At 41.8% G+C, this 20,449-nt stretch overlaps 1 protein-coding gene across 1 annotated transcript; it reads right to left on the bottom strand.

The window, feature by feature from the left end:
• Positions 1–61: 61 nt before the first annotated feature.
• Positions 62–20,296, bottom strand: TRH (thyrotropin releasing hormone; the record flags this gene model as incomplete). Its single annotated transcript, XM_084214299.1, has 3 exons — positions 20,233–20,296; positions 1,478–1,689; positions 62–639 (listed from the first exon to the last, which is right to left on the bottom strand). The coding sequence occupies exons 2-3, from the start codon at positions 1,665–1,667 to the stop codon at positions 62–64; spliced, it is 768 nt and encodes a 255-aa protein (XP_084070425.1). The 5' UTR covers positions 1,668–1,689; positions 20,233–20,296.
• Between the last annotated feature and the right edge of the window lie 153 nt (positions 20,297–20,449).

Genomic DNA, 20,449 nt, shown 5'->3' with positions numbered 1-20,449 from the left:
GGGATGTTTTGGTGATCTGGCAGTTTAATTCACCAAATGCAAGCGCTACACAATTATTTCCTCATTCCTCTGTTTCACTTTCCCATGCTGATCTCTTTCCTGGGTGCTGACGCTTTTCTTCTACCCTGTCTCTGCTAACATCTTCTACTAAATCAAGCAACAAGTTGCCTTTGTGACAAGTGAATGACTCCTGAAAGTTGCAGGGACCTGTGTCATCTGAGCTGTCAGAATTCCAGTACCTTTTTCCAGGATGCTGGCGTTTCTCACCGTATACGTCTACCTCATAATTCCAGCCTCTTTTGCTAGGACGCTGGTGCTTGTACATCGGATATCTTCTGCCTGGATGTTCTCTTTTGGATAACTCATTCATGTAGGTTAGCTGTGCCCTAGGGCTGTAAGCAAACTGATCCAACAGTGACTTTCTGCCGGTAGGCTGTTGCCTTTTCAGCTCCAGATAGACATCAAGGTCATCTTCCATCTCCCTTTTTCCTGGATGCTGCCTCTTCTGAATGTCTCCATAAGATGTCTCTTCTTCAACATCTCTTTTTCCAGGATGCTGTCTCTTCTCCAGGTTATTTAGGTACTTTTTCCCAGGGTGTTGTCTTTTGGAAAGCCATTGTAGCAGAGGGGCATTTGATTCTGTCCAAGGAAAAAAAATAGGGTTAATAAAACCCCACAATCCTCCCTTAGGAAGTTGTAATAGGAATTTGTGGAACAGGATCATAATTTTTGAAAGCCAACTCAGTATTTCCAGCTACCAGTCATAACACTATTAGTATCTCTTACTCATTCTTAGGCTCCTTTTAATATTTCAGTGCTTGGATCAACACAACAAATTCTCAGCATTGATGTGAAGAGGGAGAATGGCTTTTCCTCTGGGCACTTGGGGCCAGCTCATCTTCCACTCTGGAGGGCCCAGTGCTCCTATTTGATGGCAGGCACCTCTGTGCTGTTTCTTGCAATCCCTGAGTCTGCTGTGACTCCTGGTAGCAGAGCATGGGTGGGAGATGTAGACACTGGAGCAGCCTCTAGCATTCCCAGCCATGGAAAAAGCCCACCTCTTTTGGGGGGTAGGAACCAGTGGATCAGGGCAGTAGGTGAATGGCAGCACTGCCACCTCGAATTTACATTAGGTACAGGGTCCACAGCTGCAGAATGTCCTTCATGGGACCTCTTAGAGCTTCCCTAGGGAAGTACCTGCTGAACAAGCAGGTTTTCTCTGACAGGGTTCTACCTTTTTATTATGCAGCAGCTGCTTAGTGATAGTACAGCCTTTCTTGAGCAAAGAGATCTTATAGAGGAAAGCATCTGTTAAGAACTGTCTGTCAGTGTATTGTGGCTGCCCTCTTATCCTTCCCTTCCCCTTAGTTCCAGTGCTAAGTATGAACATTAAGACCTGGAAATCATACCTTGGATCTAATTATCTCAGTCAAGTGCTATGCCATCACCAAATGGGTGTCCCCAGTGAGACATATACCTTTATTAATATCTTCCTTTTCAGTGTTCTTGAGGACAGACTGAAGAATGAGGCTTTCAGATCTCTGAAGGATGTCATCCAGGGGACTCTTTTCCATGTTCTCACTCTCCTCTGGAAGATGTCCCCCATTGAAGCAAACACCACACGAGGTCAAGCAGAGGAGTAGCAGTGGCAGCTGGATGGATGGCATTGTGGGACAGGGGTTCCTGCAACTTCAATTGGACAGAGAACAACAGGAGAGGAGGATGGAGCAAGCAAACCTAGCAATAACAGCAATATTCCCAGACACTGAAAAACAAATATGGCACTGCTGCAGGGATTGAAGATCCTTAGGGTCTTTCCTCATTTCTGTTACCAACCTCTCAGATTGTTTTTATCCTTCAAAGCATCTAAATTCTTCATAATTAAAACCAGGTAGTTGTTCATTTTTCTGGCAGAATAAATATGATATGAACTTCCTGGGGCACAGGTGATCCTGAAAAACAGTGATTTTACTCTGCCTTCTGTCAAGAGGCAAAGATAATTTCCCCCTTGAACTCTGTATGCACAAGGTATAGACATCTATACATGCCTACTATCTCCATCAGGGAATTCCCTTTGCTAAGAGTTAATTTTAAAATGATACTGAGATTAGCAGCATTTCCATTCCACCTTTAGTTAAAGGCAAACCTAAATAATCCACTAGATTTTTGCTATCTTTTTCTATACATTTAAAGTATCCATGTGCCTGGGTATTTGTCAGGCTAAGAAGACAGCTATGCTCTGTGTGGCAGGGAGATTTCTTGCATGGAAAGAAATGAGGGAAGTACCTTATATTTTTTTCAGGGACATAATAATAATTGTATCCTCAATTACCTCTTGCCTAGATTCCAAGTGTTCTCCTATTTCTTCTAGCTAGCACTGAATTCCTAACATGCTTAGGATTTATTTTACAGTAAGCAGAATTCCCTCAGTAGAATGGAATACATCTTTAATACTACTATAGCAGTCATTTATCTTATGTCTTCAGAACATAAAAGAAATGCACAATTTTATGAAGTCCTACAAATTTCCCAAATAGAAAGTGAGTTCATTACCTTTTTTATTGGCAGGTTTTTATCAGTTTTGATCAAATCCTTGAGTAACAGCCCTAAGAACATCACATAGGCAATTTGACTCAGAGCAATCTTTAAACAGAAAGGTAAAATCTGCTAAAAAGGAAATTATTTGATAAATTACCTGATTTGTAGTTTCAGATTTTTGCTTGATGCATCTGCCAAGTCCTTTAAAGCTGTTTGTGCACCTGAGCTTCAGTTGCCCTTTTGCTGCTGCAGACACACAGAGTGTCCAACAGAAGCGTTGCCGTGTGCTCTCTGCAGGGCTCACGTCTCTGTACTTATAGTCTACTGCCTCTGGACCCTTTATGCAAACAGCTCTGAGGTAATTTAGGGGATATGATGTGGGGTGGTTTTTTTTGTTGGTTTTTTTTTTTTTTTACTGCTCTCAGAAAGCTGCATTTTGAATGCATTTAAGATTCACACACTTATCTGCTGGCCTCCATATACCACGCTCGGCTCCCAGAAACCATTATTTTCCCATTCTCTAAAGAGATTATGTTGAACTTTATGTAACTCAGCATAAAGAAAAGGAGATTTTATTTGCTTAACAAAACTAAGCTTGTTTGTCCTCTATTAAGCAAGTGTTTTTGAGTAAAAGCAGAGAGGTAGGTAATTAATTAGGCTAGAGAAGAAAGACAATGGCAAAAATGTAATGGATTAGATTTAAATATGTGTATACCTTGGGTTCTTATTCTGAATGACACTATACAGTTTCTGGCTCACAGTTCCATATTTTTTCGGCATAGGCTTCCACAAAAAGTATTTTAGAATATGAGGTGCATAGCATTAAATATTACAACATGTTTATGTTGCTGCTATATGCTTCAAAAAACATTATACTATTGTGACTTGAAATAAGACTCCCTGTCTTTAACCTGCTGTCTACTTAAGATACTGCTCCACACAGTACTGCTCATACAGGGGGACAACTCCTCGGCATTCCTAGGTGTACTAACTCCATAAAGTCTCTCAGGTATGATGCCTGAGTTCAAACATTTACTGTACTGCTCTGTGAAAGTGGGCATTGATGAAATGGGAAACTGCCTGGTTTCATTCTCCTTAAAATCTGTTTCTTAACACACTTTTGAGCTTACTTTTAGAGAACATGTGTAAAGTACTGTGTTATAATTACATCCCCATTCAAAGCTCCTCAGCAGGTGCAAAATTATATTCACAGTGCAATGCCCAGGACTTCCAGTCTGGCCAGCTTTGCCTCTTTGCTCAGACTTATTTTATCTTATTTTGGACTCATTTAGTAGAGTTTTAATGCTTTGTTCAAAGGAAGAAACTTAAAATTCAGCACTGTAGAGAGTTGGGGTTTTTAATGAAAAATGTCCTTTTTCTATTTCACTGCTCTGAAAACTGTCTGATTTTAATATGAAATCCTTTCTTTCATTCTTTCAAAAGTTCTGTTTTGCTTTTTTTCAGCTACATTTTTTTCAGTTTCATTTTCCCTGCAGGTGACTTTTCTTTTCAGATTTCTGGAGGTTCGTTTTATGAGTGTAAATGTTCTTTCCTCCCCCTGACTGCACAATTACTCATGGGACTGAGATGAATTCATGGGTAGGAGGGAGAGTTTGTTTTCTCAAACTCCAGAGTGTTCCAAGCTATACTTTTTTGTCGTGTCACAAATACATTGACACCCCAGACTTGCCCAGAGCTTGTGTCAGCACAGGATTTGGCTCCCAGTCCACATCTAAGTCTGTGGTAGGTTCTAGAATTGCACAGAGATGTTGAACTACCACATTACACACCTAAATACAGCGTTTCATTATCACTGTGTTCCTCAGTCCTTTGTCCAACTGCTGTATTTTATCACAAGCGCATCAAGTCCCTTCATCTTTTGTGTCAGCTCCATTGAGGAGGTTCCTGAATTTTCTTTTAAACATTCTCAAGGGCACTCCAGCTTCTCAAGATGCTCCTAAATGAAGAAACTGGGAGGCAGACAACTCCTCCAAACCAGAGTCAGACCAATACATGTGATCTGTAAGGTCTGAGGTCTGTGTTGCTCCCCCTCTGCAGCTTGCATGTTGCGTGTGTTGCTGACTGCAGTCACTCACTGTGTCACCAGGATCCTGGTGCCTCCACTTGTGCTGAGCACTTGTCCAGCTCAGTGTTGGTGTTCATAGCATTGGGGGACTTCACACTGGGGCTGTCACTGGGCACAGAGTTAGTCCCTAAAAAGATCTCAAAGGGGAATAATGGGAAAATCTGCTGCTAATCCTACTCTCATCTCTGTTTTAAAGAATATAGACACATTTTGTACAGTTAGTCAGCCATCACATCGTGAAGTTGGGCAGAAAGTTCTCCTCAGCAGATTTTTGAATTTCTACATCTTACTTTGACTGCCTTGCTCTTGTCACTGTCTGAGATAAGTAACTGAAGTACATTGCTCATTTTTAGTATAGTCATCCCTCCAGGAATCCTGAAATATAGAAGTTGTTATGGGAACTGCTTTTCTTTACCTATAGGAATAAAAAATACTCTTGTTTGGAATCTATGGCTCATGGCATTTGTTACCAGTAACACTAGGAGATGGTGAATTTTAGGTGGTTTGCCCTTTGTCACAGATCCGTAGTTTTAGAATTAGGAAGTGAGACCAGAATCTGTTCTGGTCTAAAGTTAGCATTCCTTTATAGAAAATAGGTTTGATTTCTGGTAGAACCTCACATGACACACATCTGTCTCATTTAAATGGTTACCTACATGGCATTACTTCTGTGTGCAAGAATGAGAGAAATACCCTCACTACTTAAGTCATCCCATTAATTTTTATTAACTGTACACTGTCACTAGGACTGTAATTTTGATTTTCTCATCTTTTTAAATAACTTTAACCTCTTGGATATTTCCTGAATTGTATTTCTTGCAATGACTGCAAATCTAAACTGTTCTGTCTGAACCTCCTCTTGTTAACAGTGCTGTGAATTAGGAATGACTTGTTTGCTAACAGAAATGAGAGTCAATCAGCTCTTTTGTTTTCTCTGGAAAATGTAGAAGCACAGTTTCTTTATATCATTCCTCCCAGTTTGTTCCTTGATTGAACTACTCAGGCAGAAAATTAGGGAGATGGATTTCAGTAATAGGTGGGCAACTCTCTCTTTCCATGTGATCTTCTTAACATGATCCTTCCTACATAAGAACAGGTAAATAGTTTGCCCTGGAGGAGGATATATTGTATTTTTTTGAGAGGTATAATTCCAGCTTTTCTTCATTTTGATTTTAATGACATCAGAGTGCCAGAGTGTGCACAGCCACAATGATCTCTAGAGGGTTTATTATTAGACCCATAGTATAGTTTTAGGAGGGAGGCAAGCCTTTAGGAGTACAAACCCTTTCTTAGGCCTGAGGAAATGCATTCATACCTGGAAGTTTGTCTCTCCTCTTAGAACTAAAAAAGGACTTGTGATCTCCCAGAACTGTCAGCTTTTCATTGCAATAGATGTCACTACAATAGAAGATATTATACCTAATCTACAATCCTTGTATTAAATATTAATCATTAATGGAGGCAGGGTTCCAAGCAACTTCTGTCTGCTAGTCCCCAAATTCATTTGCTAAGTAAATGGACCTAGACAGTTCTGAGGGGCTGTAAAGACACGCGAAGGAGGTTTTTGAAATGCAGCCTACTGTGGTCACCACCAGTATTAGCAAAAGTGATCCTTTGTGTAAACATACCCAGCCAAGGGGGCTTCACTATGGGCAGCAGATCAGCTTATCATAGCCTAGCTGGTTTTGCTGCAAGTCATCACAAAACCAAAACCCTTGAGGAATAATAAGCACAGCTTTCCTATTCATTTTCACTAGCTGTGAATATAAAATCTAGGAAGGGAAACAAAGGTAACTCGTCTATCATGTTCTGTTTCTTCCAGCACTGAGCCCCCACCACGGTACTTCTCTTGTTGACTAGTGCAAGAGTCTGTAGTGGTAAACACTTGTTTGTGAGGTGAGCTCTGAGGCCTTTTGGGGGTGAGCTTTAGTTACCACCAGGTGAAGGAATTGGGCTGGAGAATCTGGTGAAATTATTAGAAGCTCTGCTGGCTGATGTTGAATGGCACTTGAAGCATGACCTGAATGTGGTAAGGACATGTAAAGGATTCCTTTTGAAGGCTCTTTAACCTTCAGTTGACACGTCCTTGTCAAAAATTCCCAAAATGACAAAACCTTCTGCTCTGACTGTAAGGCCCAGACTTTCATAGTTTTGCAAACATAAAAGTGTTGAAGCCTAATTTTTTGAATTCATTGAAACTAATAGAAAACCCTTTGAGGAAACTTAATATATGGAGAGATTAGGCCTTCTGTTTTAAATAATGAGTAGGATGAGTATTGAAGGAGATTGAGAACATTTATTTCTTTGTGAGGAAGCCCTTAATAGAATTACTGAGTAAATTCCACATGGAACACATACACAACTCCCCTCATCAATTTCAATCCAAAAAGGGAACTTTTATATTAGAAGGAAAGGGCAGTATCCCACATATCATTAAAATGGTTGCCAAAAGGTGTATAAATAACATGTTGCTTGTCTTGGCTAAATAGTTTTATTGTTCATGAGGAAGCAAACCCAAAGCATTATGACATTAATGCCACATATTGGTTTACTGACAGATTTTTCAATATTAAACAGCATATTAGGCAGCCAAAACTTGTCAAGCTTAATTGTATACTTAAGAGTCAGACTAACTCACAGTTTATTCTTTCTGGGATGGTGGCAGTTTGGAATTAAAGATCTCAATAGATTCATTGTAGTGATTCTTTATTTTGTAATTATCTCCACAATGTTTATGCAGAATCATTTCTATAGTTTTCTAGTCAAGTGAACCCTGTGATTTGGGAAGAAAATTGCCATCATCAGAAAGAATATTTCTGTGCCGAGATTCTTGTTTCAGGCACAGTCCAGGATCTTTCAAAACGAATAATGTCTCTAAATGAAACAAACACAGCTCTATGCCTCCAAGCACCAAAAAACCTCCCAGCTGCCCAGCCTGTTGTTTCTTCACAGCTACTGATGACAAGACTCAAGATCTTGTTCACTTCCAACAGTCATCAGATGAAGCAAATTTACAGCTCAGTTCACCTTGCCAAAATACTATGTTTGAACTGGGGCAAGCAAGAATAGATTTGGGGAAATTTGATTTAGAATGGTAGAAAACATTCAGCTTACTTTTCAGAAGCAAGTCTGATTCACACTTTGAGGTAAATTGCTAAGTCAGTTGGATGGTTGTAGGTAGAAGATCACTACTTTCATAGAAATTAAACAAGTGACATGGTGATGTGCTTGCTCTGTGCCTGTCCCTTACACTCCCTGCTAAGACATACTAATTATGACAGAGAAGCCATAATTTGGTGTGAAGAGGCAGAAATTTGTGAGGTAGAGTTGCTAAGAGATTTAGTGTCTGGCACCAAGTGTTTGAAAGTGCTGATTTGGATTTTGAATACTCAGCTTGCAGCCAGTACTCCTGTCCAGCTCACTAGGAGCAATCAGCAGAGAGCATATTTGGATAGTCTGCCTGCAAGTCCTGGCTGGTTCGGTTGTCAGGTACAAGGCTCCAAAGCTCCTGAAGGCTTGACACAGATGGTGCATCCCCAGTGATTGGGAATCGGAGAGCACAAGTAAGAATAGGATGTAAAAGCAGAATGAAAAGTTCCAGAACTGTTCCTTGTGCCTCACTGTAGAACAACACCCTCTCAAAATTCAGATATTTCTATAGCAGCTTTTAAAATTAAAGACATGTATATCTTATTGTTGCTTTTGGCTGTTGTAAAAGACAGCTGTTCATTTAAAATTATTCTGTAAAGTGACCTCAAGCCTGACTTTAAGGATGCGGCGCAAATGGGATTTACCCTTAACTTGTCTATGTTGATGTGCTAACAAAAGGAAAAGGGCCAGTGGCAGGACTACCTCAGCAAGGCAGAGTGTTTGTGCCTATCTATACACGACACCTAAGAACTGCTCTTCTACTGGAGGAGCATCCTGGAATCAGACGTAGAGAGGAATTTTGAACAGAAATCTGGTTTAACTAACAAAGTTAACTTCTGGTACCAGTCACGTCAGCTGATCTGGTTGAAATAGGTAACAGTTCAGGTATTGCTCCTTCTACTCTGGTGTTCCTGTCGGCCTGTGAATGTGCGTTATGCTGGATTTTACTAATAAACTGTTCCTGTCTTTTTTTTCTAGTACCTTTGTCTTTCTTAATAGTTACTAAGTTGTTTGGTTTACTCATTTTGTGAGGGCTTAAGTTTGCTGACCATGTTCCTACAGTAAGATTAGACATTTTATCTTTTCAGCTACTCATTTTAAGAGTCCTGTAGCACAGCAACAGTGAAGATCAGAATCCTGTTGTCATAAGTACTACGGCGAAGTAAAATCTGAAACTGTCTTCCCCAGAGAGTTAGAATGAAATCTAGGTGTATATGCATACATCTCCGTGTGCACCTACATCTATCATACATCTACACATGCACCTGGATGTGTATGAAATGATGAAGCGAGAGGGTGGAGTAATCATGTCAGTTGCATTGGCCATAAATATGATATTTCAAGAGTTTGGGTAGCTGTAAATCAGCATCAAGCTAATCAGGACCAGGTTACAGTTGATTTGTGAGCCTTGCTGCAGTGTTGAAAAAGGATGTGAAGGAAAGAAGACAGTCATTTTATCCTGGCATGGATTTCCTCCCTTTTGTAAGAAAAGGCTTATAAGAAAGCTGGTCACTTGCCATTACCAGAAGGATAAAGACATGCAGGTTTTGCTGTCTGATTCCAGCACAGGCCATTTATAGGAAGGTCTTAGCAAATATTAATGATACAGTTTACTGTTTCTAGTATTGTCCATTACTCTCACTGCGTCTGCAGGGCACATGGCTACAGGAATTTTTATTCCTGCCACTTGCAACCATTACTAATGATACCAGTGAAACTGGAAGCTCTTACTTAGAATCCAAGCCCTCACTGTAGCAAATATATGGATTTGTGGCAATAGAGGTGTGGCTAGAAGTCAACTGGGAAGTGCTAGTGCCTGTACTTGACTAACCACAGAAGCCACCAGAGATCTGATATGCTGCCATGTGTGCCTTGTATAGAACACAGTAGGTTGGGAGTCCTCTCTTTGGTGGATTGTGTGAATTAACTGGTTAATATGAGGAAAGTTTACGGAGTACTCAGTATAGAACTGCTCCCTTGCCCATCGTGCACAGTCATTTAGATGGAGCTTGATGTGCAGCTGAGAGACCTGGAGGGGGAGGGAGGTCTCCATAACCAGTTGCTCAAGACAATTTTCATATTGTACTATAAGCTACATAACAACAATGACCTTTATCTAATTTGCACCTTTATAACTTTCATAGTCATTGTAATAACGATAGACTCTTCCCCGGGTGCTTAATGGGTTTGTTTACGAGCAAACAGCATAAAGTGAGAATCAATAGGTATTCAGATGCCATTTTGGGGGCAGGAATTGTAATTATTGAACAAATACTAGACATTGTTCTTTATGGGGCAATAAAGGCACACATGAGGTCAGTGAGGTATCTTCTGAGACCAAGAGTAGTATTGATTTTTAGAAATGGATTCTGTGATATTCTTGTGGATTTCTCTTCTCATCATTCCAGCTGGCAGACTCTGTGCATCACAAGGGAAGCTGAGTGAATGAACATGTAGCACTGGAGTAAAAGTTCCTTGAGTCATTTAACACCTGCTTCTGCTGAGAAGACTGCGAGGCACAAAGTCTGTATGCCTCTCAGGTTTTGTGTCATTCTCTTCCCCTGGGTGTTTTCAGCAAAGCCTGAACATGAACAAAGATACATTTAAAAGTAGCTGGAGAATGGTTTGCAGATGCAAACTAGAGCATGTATGTTGTATTTTTATAAGCACCAAGCTCGGAGACCACATGATTATTTGGTTAGAATGGAATCTGAGAACTGAGCTGATTTTGTTTCTGTCTCTTACATTGAATTGCTCTGTGATTGTCAGTGACTCATTGAGGCAAAAATCCAACTGTAGTTAAAATCAGAGTCAGACTTTTCATAGATGGCAACTGGAATTAAGTATGTCCTTAAATATCTGAGTTTTGTGTTCCCTGTCCACAAAAAAAGCTATAGTGATGTGATACAGAGAATTTTGATGCTTTTGATATGCTTTAACGGTCACAAATTATGACAAGTGAAGTAAAAATTGTTATTTATAGTTTGCTGGTGTTTTTCCTAGGGAGCAAGTAGACTTCAGCAAGCCCAATGGGCATGGCGTGCAACTTGCTGTAAAGAAAATGGTGAATACAAAACTTATGTTTAATCTGACTCTGGTGAAGCTGTGGTGTGGTCAATTGTGACAAAAACACAATTTTATATCATACGTATATTAAATATCAGCAATTTCTCAGGATTCTTTCTACAAACTGCTGATGCTTTTAAGAAACAGTTTTCTCCTCCAGATTTCTTTCTTTCCTTGTTGAAGCTGCTATCAGATTTGAAATGTTCTATGTTGACACCTAAATGGTGTGATAGAATTCTAGAATGCACTCCTGGAATGGCTGGTCATAGTCTTCTTTGAATGTAGTACAAGAGAATGCAGGGTTTTGAATTACTTCTAAAGGATAAAAAAATGGACATTAATAAAAGCAATCCTTTTGTTAAATTTTCCTCTGTGATGATCTATAGGTATCCTAGCAAATGCTTACACATCTAGAAGCTGTAACAAAAGTAAAGCAACTAGAAAAAGTAAAAAAAAACACCTCTTGGGAGTTGTTTTCAGACCTGCATTTCCATGAGTGATTCAGAGACCATCATGGAAAATACAAAGTTAAAGCTTTCATAACATTCTATTTTATAGCTTTTATTCAAAAATTATGACCCAATATTTTGACATTTGAAATAGCTTATCAAGACATGAAGCTGCCTGGCACTGGCATTAACTCTGTCCCAGCCAGACCCAATATAGCAGTGGTTACAGAGGAGCTGTGAACTATACATAAAAAGGGCTCTGAGTTAGCTTGTTCTTTCCTTGGTTTGGATAAAGAAGCTGGTTTTGCCAGTCAAGACAGGTGCAATGTGCTCACTCTGTAGCAAACTTAAATTGCAAGGTTATTAAGTCCTTTTCAGCCTCAGGTAGCTACAGATGTTTTAATTACAGGGTTAGTGATCTACAGTAGTAGAAAGTTTGGGGACCTTATGAGGTAAAACAGTATCTGATTACAAGTAGATCATGGTTTATTTGGACTTCTGCTTCAGAATATGGACTCCAAGGGGATACAGTCTGGACCTTCCTGCTTAAAAATTTAGCAGACTACAAGTTCTGCAGACTACAAGTTTTGTAGTCTGCAGAACTAACTTCTGTTAGTTCTACACTAACAGGACTTCTTTTTTCTTCTGCACTAACTTCTGTTCTTAGAGTTCTCAGCGGCCTGACAAATTGACAACACAAAAAATTAAAACCAATGTTTTAATTAATTTAACTGTAAATGACAGTGAATTTACAATTCAGTGGTGACATTTTCAAAGGGTTATCTTTCCCATTTAAACACAAAGGAAGCGGCCAGGTTTGCTCAAGTAGCTGTTGTCTTGGTCGCTTTGGTCCTTTGAAGATCTGACAACATATGGAACAGTGGCAGCTTCTAGGTACCAGGTACTGTCCTCTTTTTCTGGCTGTGAGAGCAGAAGCAGAGCCCTACTATAGCATGAGAATCAACCCTTGACATTGTATAGATGTAGAGTAAGTTTGTGATTGTAGCAGAATTTAACTTCTATCTCCTAGGAACCCAAGTGAAAAGATTAAGTTAAATGAGTGATATTGTGTCATCCTATTTGATATTGCCAGAGGTTGCTAAAAGGTCTTTGCTTATTCAATGTTTATCTACTTCAGGAAATATATTAATGTCTGAGCCAGGTAAGAAAACCTGGTCTGACTGTGAGAGTGGGGGTAGAACCTGCAAAGGGTCCTCAGTCCCAGCTCAGGTGGTGCAAGTGTGAATATAAGAGTGGCTCCTGGATGGTCAGACAGGGAAGTTTCCTTAACACTGCTCAGAGGGTTGTACCTGCAGGTGCTGCTGTGCTGTTCAGAGCCCAGTGAACCAAAGGGGAGCTATAGCCATCCTATTATCTTTAACTGATATAAAGTAATATTGTCCTTGTGTTATTGAATTTTCAGCATCCAAATGATGATGGAAATTTTCCAACCAGATGTGCTTTCTCCAGGATCCTTGCAGATGTTTCTAATTAATGTGACCATGCCTGAACAACCTTGTCTCAATTCCATGGCAATTCTCCTAGTAGTCAGGAGTGTAAGAGTTTAGGCTTGACTTGTTCAAACTTGTATTTGTCTTATTCCAGTAATATTAACACAAACCCTGTAGCCTGTCTAGCAATGGGAACAGAGCACAAATAACAAACAGTCTGTGTTTTTAAAGAGATTTACATATCCCACTATGGAAAAACAATCAATGACCATTTAGGTGCTTCTGACTGAACAAGATGTCTTTAAATTAAGTCTCACATCTCATATAAGACTTGGAAACAAGAACACTCTGACTTCCTAATTTAGCCACTGAAGAGTGAAGAAGGAAGTTTGAGTTGTTTGGCCAGGTGACATGTATGCTTCCACCAGGGGTCTTCAGCAGGGGAGCCTTTTTCCTTTGGGCATCTGTCACAGGGAAGAACTGCCTTTAGGGGAGCAGAGAGACTGGCGACAAAACTAAAACACTCAATTGGTGACCCTGAAGTTAAGCAGCAGTTGGTGATAATTTTCTGATATTTTTCTTCATTCAAAGAACTCACTGGTTTTAGAACAAATTGGTGGTGCAAGAGTTGGAGCACAGTCACCCAGCTGGAGGTACTGAGAGTAGAATTGGGGCAGCTGGTGTTAGACCAGTGTCATTTGTGTCACTGTAAACCATGATCAGATCTAATTGCACACAATCACTGAAAAGACACTCTTATTCCTCTTTCTTCTATCCACTGCTCCAAATTCATGCTTGCATAAATTGTAGGGACTGCTCAGCCCCAGTTGATTTAATTCAGCATACTGATCAGATGTATCCGTAAGGGTCAAAATTTGGCACAGAGCTAGAACATTCCCATGACAAAGGCTGAAATGATACTCTGCTGTCATCCTGATGTAATAAGACCTGCTTCTTAGTGCAAGTAAGTCTAGAATGGCAACAATTGTGTTGTTGATCTTTGCTTATTTTGTAAAGGGTGGGAGTGATGTTATCTGCCTTTTTAGAAAGGCCTGAATAAGCTATATGTATTAGTATTAGGAATTAAAAGTCTCTTGCATCTGCTTACCTGGACCACGAAAGGGGAGCTGCCAAGTTGCTCTCATAATTATCAAAAAGTTAAATCTTTTATGGAAATAAGAGCCAAAGTGATTAAGAATTCATTTGCAAAGGAAGCAAAGATTACAAACTTATTTGTTTTCTCACACCTGCTCTCCACTTCAGCAGTACAATAAAGCAAGGCATAGTTAATGCACTTTCTCCTAAAATTATTAATGCACTCAGGGGAATATGATCAGCTGAGGCTTTGGAGATCACACCGCCATTTGCCCAATTATACCTAATGACAACACATCGTTCCAGCAAAATGTGTCTATTCTTCGGTAGGTTACATTTCCTCTCAGCCTTTTGCTTATTGATCCAGTAGTACCTCATGCAGAACAAACTTCTTTGTTGGCAAGTCATGTTTATGAGAACAGAAAAATCTTTTATGTTACATTTTTAACATCTGACAAAGTCAGTGAGAGGAAAAGCTTCTTGTATGGAGCATGACAAATTTTTGTGAATTTTGTAAAACAAAGCAATAAGTCGAATGTCTGTATGGTTTGGGCTATACAAATAATTCATGTTCTGTGTTCACTATTTCTTTCTGCTTTGATGTCATAAGGCATCTTAAACTATGCATTATATAGCACTTAGAGTAAATGATCGCTTTAATCTTGTACTTCAAGTAGGTACATACTCAGTTCATTACTGAAAATGATATGTTTGCTCAGCAAAGCTGCAGCATCATGAAGTTCAAGGCATATTTACTTGTTGTTGTAGTTGTTGTTGTTTCAGTTTTTTGGGAGCTTTTAAAAAAATTTTTTGTTTGTTTGGTTGGTTGGGTTTTTTGTTGTTGTTTTGTTTTTGGGGTTTTTTTTGTGGAAGTGGAAGGGCTTGAAGAAAGCTGGTGAAATGATGTATTCCTGACTAAAACACTTAAGACATTTTTGTGTCTGCTATGAGTGTTCATGACAACAAGAACAAGCTGATTAGTAAGGGCAGGGTTGGATTTTGATTGCTCTTACAAATTGTCTCTCTAGTTACTTTTTTAATAGTTGTAAATTGCAACAAAAGAAATTGTTTTTTCAAATGCAGAACCATATCAAGGTAGCTCACTACCATCATTCAGCATTTCTAGTTGTATTACTGCTGTGGTCTTCAGATCCTTTGGAGTTTAGTCTTTAAAATTTTCAGCCTCATCATTATTGCTGTCCTGCCTTCCAACATTTTTCCTGAAGTTCTCTCTTGTATGCTGGTCTCCTTCTTGTAAGAACCTCCAATTTTGTTCACACAAAGGTTCTTACCAGTAAATTGAGCTGGGGGAGTATGCATGGGCTTTGTATTCCCCTTGTGAAGCCTGAAAGTACTGAGTCTGAGAAATGCAGCTGAGTGCACTGGCCACTGCTTGAATCCATTTTGTCTCCCTCATGGCCTTCATTTTCTGTGTGCGTCCTCAGAAAGATGACAAACCCGGCAGTTTTACTTACAGGAAAACATGAAAACATGTTTTTTTCTCTCCCAGTGTATGAGAACTGGGAGCTTATCATTCAATGTCACAGAGAAACTTATTATGCCACCAAATCATTCCTCCCAAGCGAAGTATTGATCCTTTGTTCTTAAGTAAACCCTGCAGCTAATCATAATAATTCTGAGACATCTCATTCGAGTGACTGGATCAATAATGTCTTTGATGGTGTCCTGCAGTGTTTCCCTGTCATTCCTCGGGACCTCTCTGTCACCTACTGTTCTTCCAGATCCCAGTGCAATAAGTTGCTGCAATGGTGAGAATGCTGTCAGCGCCTTCCCACCCATGTAGGACTCAGCCAGGAGGATATGGATGAGGCCTCAGATGAGAGTGTTTGCAATCAAAGTCCATGCGAACTCCGCACTTTCCCGCACACTGAGGCTGGGCGATTCCCCCGCCACGTCACAGCAGTCAGACCTAATGCCCGTAGGATGATTGCCATGAGCCTGCCTTTGGGCAGAAATACAGAAAGATATCCATGTTCCCCTTCTCATCCAGAGGTTCAGAGTAAACCTGCCAGAGAGCAGTGAGTCCAGGAGCTCACTGAGGGATGGAGCACCAGGAGGAGAGCGGCCACAAGGCAGGCGCAGCACCTGAGGGCACACCTGTGTGCAGGGCACAGGCAGCACTGCCGATGGCAGCCAGAGTCAACCAGAGTGTCAGGGCAGGTTGTGGTGACACAGTCCAGCCACCACATCAGTTCATGGGTCAGGATCAGGTCTAGTGACAGTAACCAGGGTTACATGTGATTGCCAGGCAGGTCTGTAGAGTCAAGACAGGTGGTCTAGGCTTGGGAGACCTGGCCACAGCCTCTGGGCCTCTCTTGTTGATCCTGCTCAGGTGCTAGGGGAGGGCTGGCTTTTGGAGGCCGCTACCTTGCCAGCTGTGCTATGGTGTTCGGCTCCTGGCTCTCCATACTTTATTGAGTAGTCAGCCCTTGCTGTGCCCTTTTTTTACCCTTTCTCTCCTTCTCCCATTGTAAAACATGCAGCTTAGGGATGGGAAGAAATCTGAGCAGTCAGACAATTTTAAAGATGGAGCTGCAAAACAGAATAGTGCTGTGTCGCCCGCTTACCCAGAGTTAGATGTGCTAATCTTAAATAATTTCTGAATTTTTCTGATAGACAAGGCTGGTTGCATGTTTGTTACACAGAAACCTTGGTCATTCAAAAATTGCCAGACAAGGGTATAAGTTTCTCAGGGATGTGGTTTCTTCTTTTTATACTACTTTGGTGACACAAATCACATCTTGTTCAGATGTAGTTATAGAGAAACCAACAATATGTGCTATAAGTTCCTCTAAAATACAGTATAACTGTATCCTCATGAAAACTTTTAAGTGCTGATGCCTCCCACCAACTTCAATGGTTTTATCTCACTTACACACATGGAGAGTAAGAAATATTTGTATTTGCCTTAGAAGTGTAAACACCTAAGTCTGTAATGGTATTGCAGTAAAAAGCTTTATACAAAGTATAGCTAAAATTTTAAAAGGCACCTTGCCCCATAATCTCTTAGTCCTCTTCATCTGAAAGCAAATGTGCGTTCTTAGATCATAGCTGGGAACCTTCAAGACATAGGCTACAATAAGATTTTGTTCTGATGGAGGGATGTCAGGTGGGAATTTGTTCTCTTAACTGCATTATAAGCCAACAGTCTTTCTATGGTTGTAAAGTACCTCTACTAAACTCAGAGGAAAAATTTTAAGGTATGCTTTAAAATAATTGCAAGTGAATTTCTAGTTTATTATTTGCCTGCAAGTCACAACTGAGCTTGGCCTAACACATTCCCACACTTTGTTCTTATGATGTGATTTTACTCCAAGCTTAATTCCACACTGGTTAGTTAATTGAAGTATGTCAAAGGTAATTTTAAGTTAATGCACTGGGATTGAACTACATAATGTTGCACAGCCTTTTTGCAGCAGTCTGAATAGAAGATAGTTGAGGGCTCTAAAATGTGGTGTATACTGTAAACTGAGCTAAGTGGGATGGACATATTTTAACATTTGTAGAATTTAATTTTAATCCTGGATTTAAATATCCCAAATTCAGATGTTGTCATCCAGATCTCAAGTCAATGATCTGGATTCATCATAAAGCCCAGCATCAGTTGTTCACCTCGGGCTATCCCTCAGTTCCCTGACATTCTGTACGTCAGGGCACACAGTGCGTAATGCAGTTCTTCAGCCAGTCTTACTCTCTTGTTCTCTCTCATATACACAGTTAAAACGGAAGACAGGGAAGAAGTGGAAAACAAGGACCTCCTGCATTTTTGCATTTCTTTTTTTCCCAGCCTGATTTGTGCTTCTAGGCAGACTGTGAAATTCAGGTCACACAGTACCGCCAAAGCTTAGCCTACCCATGTAGTCTGTTGAAAATGGAGAAAATATGCTCAATACAAGTCTGTCCTTCACAGTCTGTTCCCTGAACCAGCTCATTTGGCCTGAATAACTCAAAGGCCTGCAGTTTCCACACTTCATTTATATCCCAGCATTTTAGTGGATATAAAGTTCTTAGGTATTTCAACTGCAGTTTGCAAAGAAGTTTGTAAGGAAAAAATGCAGAAATGAATTTGTGAATTTATAATAGGTTTGATTGATTTCTAACTGACCTGAATCTGTTTCCCAAATCCATCTTAACACTGCATTAGTTTAAATAAAACCCCACTCTTACTACACCCCTCCCAACTTTGTAATTCAGTGTTACAAGCATAGCTCCTTGTTTAACCTCTATATGGATATTAAGTGTGAGGCAAGACAGACACCTAGTTGGCAAGAGCAGCTGCTGACAGGAGGTGCCAACAGGCAGCAAAGCTCTTGTGGTCCTTCCAAGGACAAGCACCGTTACTCTGAGTGATGTAGTGCTGTTGGGTACTTTTACAGGGTTCAGACTAATGAGAGGCTTGCTAACGTTCGGTTAATTGTCAGTGGTGGCAATGTAGCTGAGTACTGCGTTAGAGGGGCGGTATGAACTCCTAGGAACTGCAGCAGGAGCAGTGCCTGCCCACTCCTTTCCGTGGTAGAGGGACACCACTTGGCTATCCAGTCTGAGACACATGCTATGATTTATTTCACTTGCAGATCCAAGCCCACATGGGATCCTGAATCCTCTGCTATGATTAAGTAGTGCTGTGTGCCTTCTCCATTTGTCCAACAGTGACCTGCTACCAAAGGTTTCAGTAGTTCCGCACTTCCTCACATCAGAAATTCTTCCCTTTTTGTACAATGGAAGGATTAAACCATTTCTGTCTTGATTCTCAGACAGGACACCAACAAAGTTTGAGTTTTGAGGTTTTCTACAGAAAATAATACTTGAGTTGAGTTGAAGTCCAGGTTATGGGTCTGTAGTAAACAGTAAAGGGCCAGTAGGAAAGTCTAGCCCGGACAATGGATATGAAACAGGTGTTTCAGCCCGAATGTGAGTGTGCCCTGCCCCCGGACCTATCGGTATGTGCGGTCTGCCCGAGTGTGTGTCCATAACACCTCCTGCCGGTGCTGCTCAGTCGCGCCTTTGTCCCAGCTCAGTCCGGCCCGATCCCCGCCCGGCCCCAGCTCCGCTCACCGGGCTGGGGCGCTGCTGCCCCCTGCCGGACACATCTGCCGCCGCGGGGTGCGGGCTCCGCCCGGCGCATCCCCCGCTGCCCCCCGTGCCCCGCTGCCCCCCGTGCCTCGCTGCCCCCCGTGCCCCGCTGCCCCCCGTGCCCCGCGGCCCCCCGTGCCCCGCTGCCCTGTGTCCCCCCGTGTCCCTCGATGCCCTGTGCTCAGCCTATCCGAGCGCAGCCGACACCCGTGTGACACGTCTGCCCTCGGGTCTGACTGCTGGGCACCCCCCGAGGTTACACACCGCGAGGCGTGGGTGCCCGTAGGCAGCGCAGTGTTCTTCCCGCTGCCGTGGGTGCCCGTGGGCAGCTGTGGGGTGCAGGGGCCGCTGAAGTGGGACCCAGCGAGCCCAGGGGGTGGGAGGGGCCGACAGGGCTGGGTAGAAGGAGATTGCACAGTCGGTTTACGCTCACAGTCTGTGCAGTAGGTGGGCCTTACCAAGGGGAAAAGCTGCCCAGGGTTTCATTCCAGTGCTCTGCACAGCAGCGGGAATCCACGGCAACCCAGTCACACAAGGACAGGTGCTGGTGTACGCAGAGAAGTCGTGCAGATCAGCTGCGGTGCCTTGGTGTTCCTTGCTGATGTTGAGCATTATGCTGGGCTATACCTGTGCCTTCTGAGCATTCGGGTGCCCTGGACATGTGAGAAAGTTGTTTTTAGTACAGCAGCTCCATCTGCAGTGGGGGTTGATCACATTTATCTAACTCAAGAGCAGTGATATGAGGCTGACTTTCTTGGAAATGCCACATGAAAAACACTAAATTTTTATTACTATTTGCATTAATTGCTTTTCTTTTACTAACTTCTTTGGCTGTTGGAGCAGTTACAAGAGACAGAGCATCTTGCAAATGAAAGTGTATTTTTCATTATATTATTGCATTACACCATTATCTGGAGAGTAAAGTGCATCCTTCAAAGTCATAATGAGCTGTAATTTCATTGAAGGCTCTCTTGGATTTCTGGACCATGAGAACAAAGCTACAGCAATTTAGTCATGGGGACCAGAAAATCAGATGACAGCCCCTTTAATACTGAGCTGGGCATATGCTATTGATGTGAGATACCTTAGGCTGGAGTGTCTGCTGTAGTGGAAATTGATGGATTGTACCTTTTAAGGACATTTCAAGCCATGGTAACCATTCAGAGCCAACCCTGGCATGAGTGTCCTTTCCTGCTCCTTCGACACAGAGATCAGAGCCAAGGGTGTTTGGCAAGGGAAGGTGGGTTTTCCCTTCTCTTTGGAAGGCTGTGCTTTAGTAAGCGCTGAAAGGGCCGTGAGTCACCTGTGCCGGGGTCACACCTGAGCGGGGGTGCCGGGGTCTCAAGGCGAGGAGTCACCCAAGGGAGCTCAGCCGTGGCTGCGCCCCAAGGGACTGGGCCCAGCGGGACGGGGCTGCGGGAGACGGAAAAGGTGAGTAAACTGTGTTTGGAGCGCGAGTGTGCCGCCACTGCCGCACAGAGACGGAGAGCCGCCACAGCGCCCGCCGCGGCCGGGAGCGG

This window comes from Fringilla coelebs (genome assembly GCF_963513975.1).
Source record: "Fringilla coelebs genome assembly, chromosome: 13".
In the NCBI taxonomy this organism is placed as follows: domain Eukaryota; kingdom Metazoa; phylum Chordata; class Aves; order Passeriformes; family Fringillidae; genus Fringilla; species Fringilla coelebs.
This window is presented reverse-complemented; position numbering and strand designations above follow the sequence as displayed.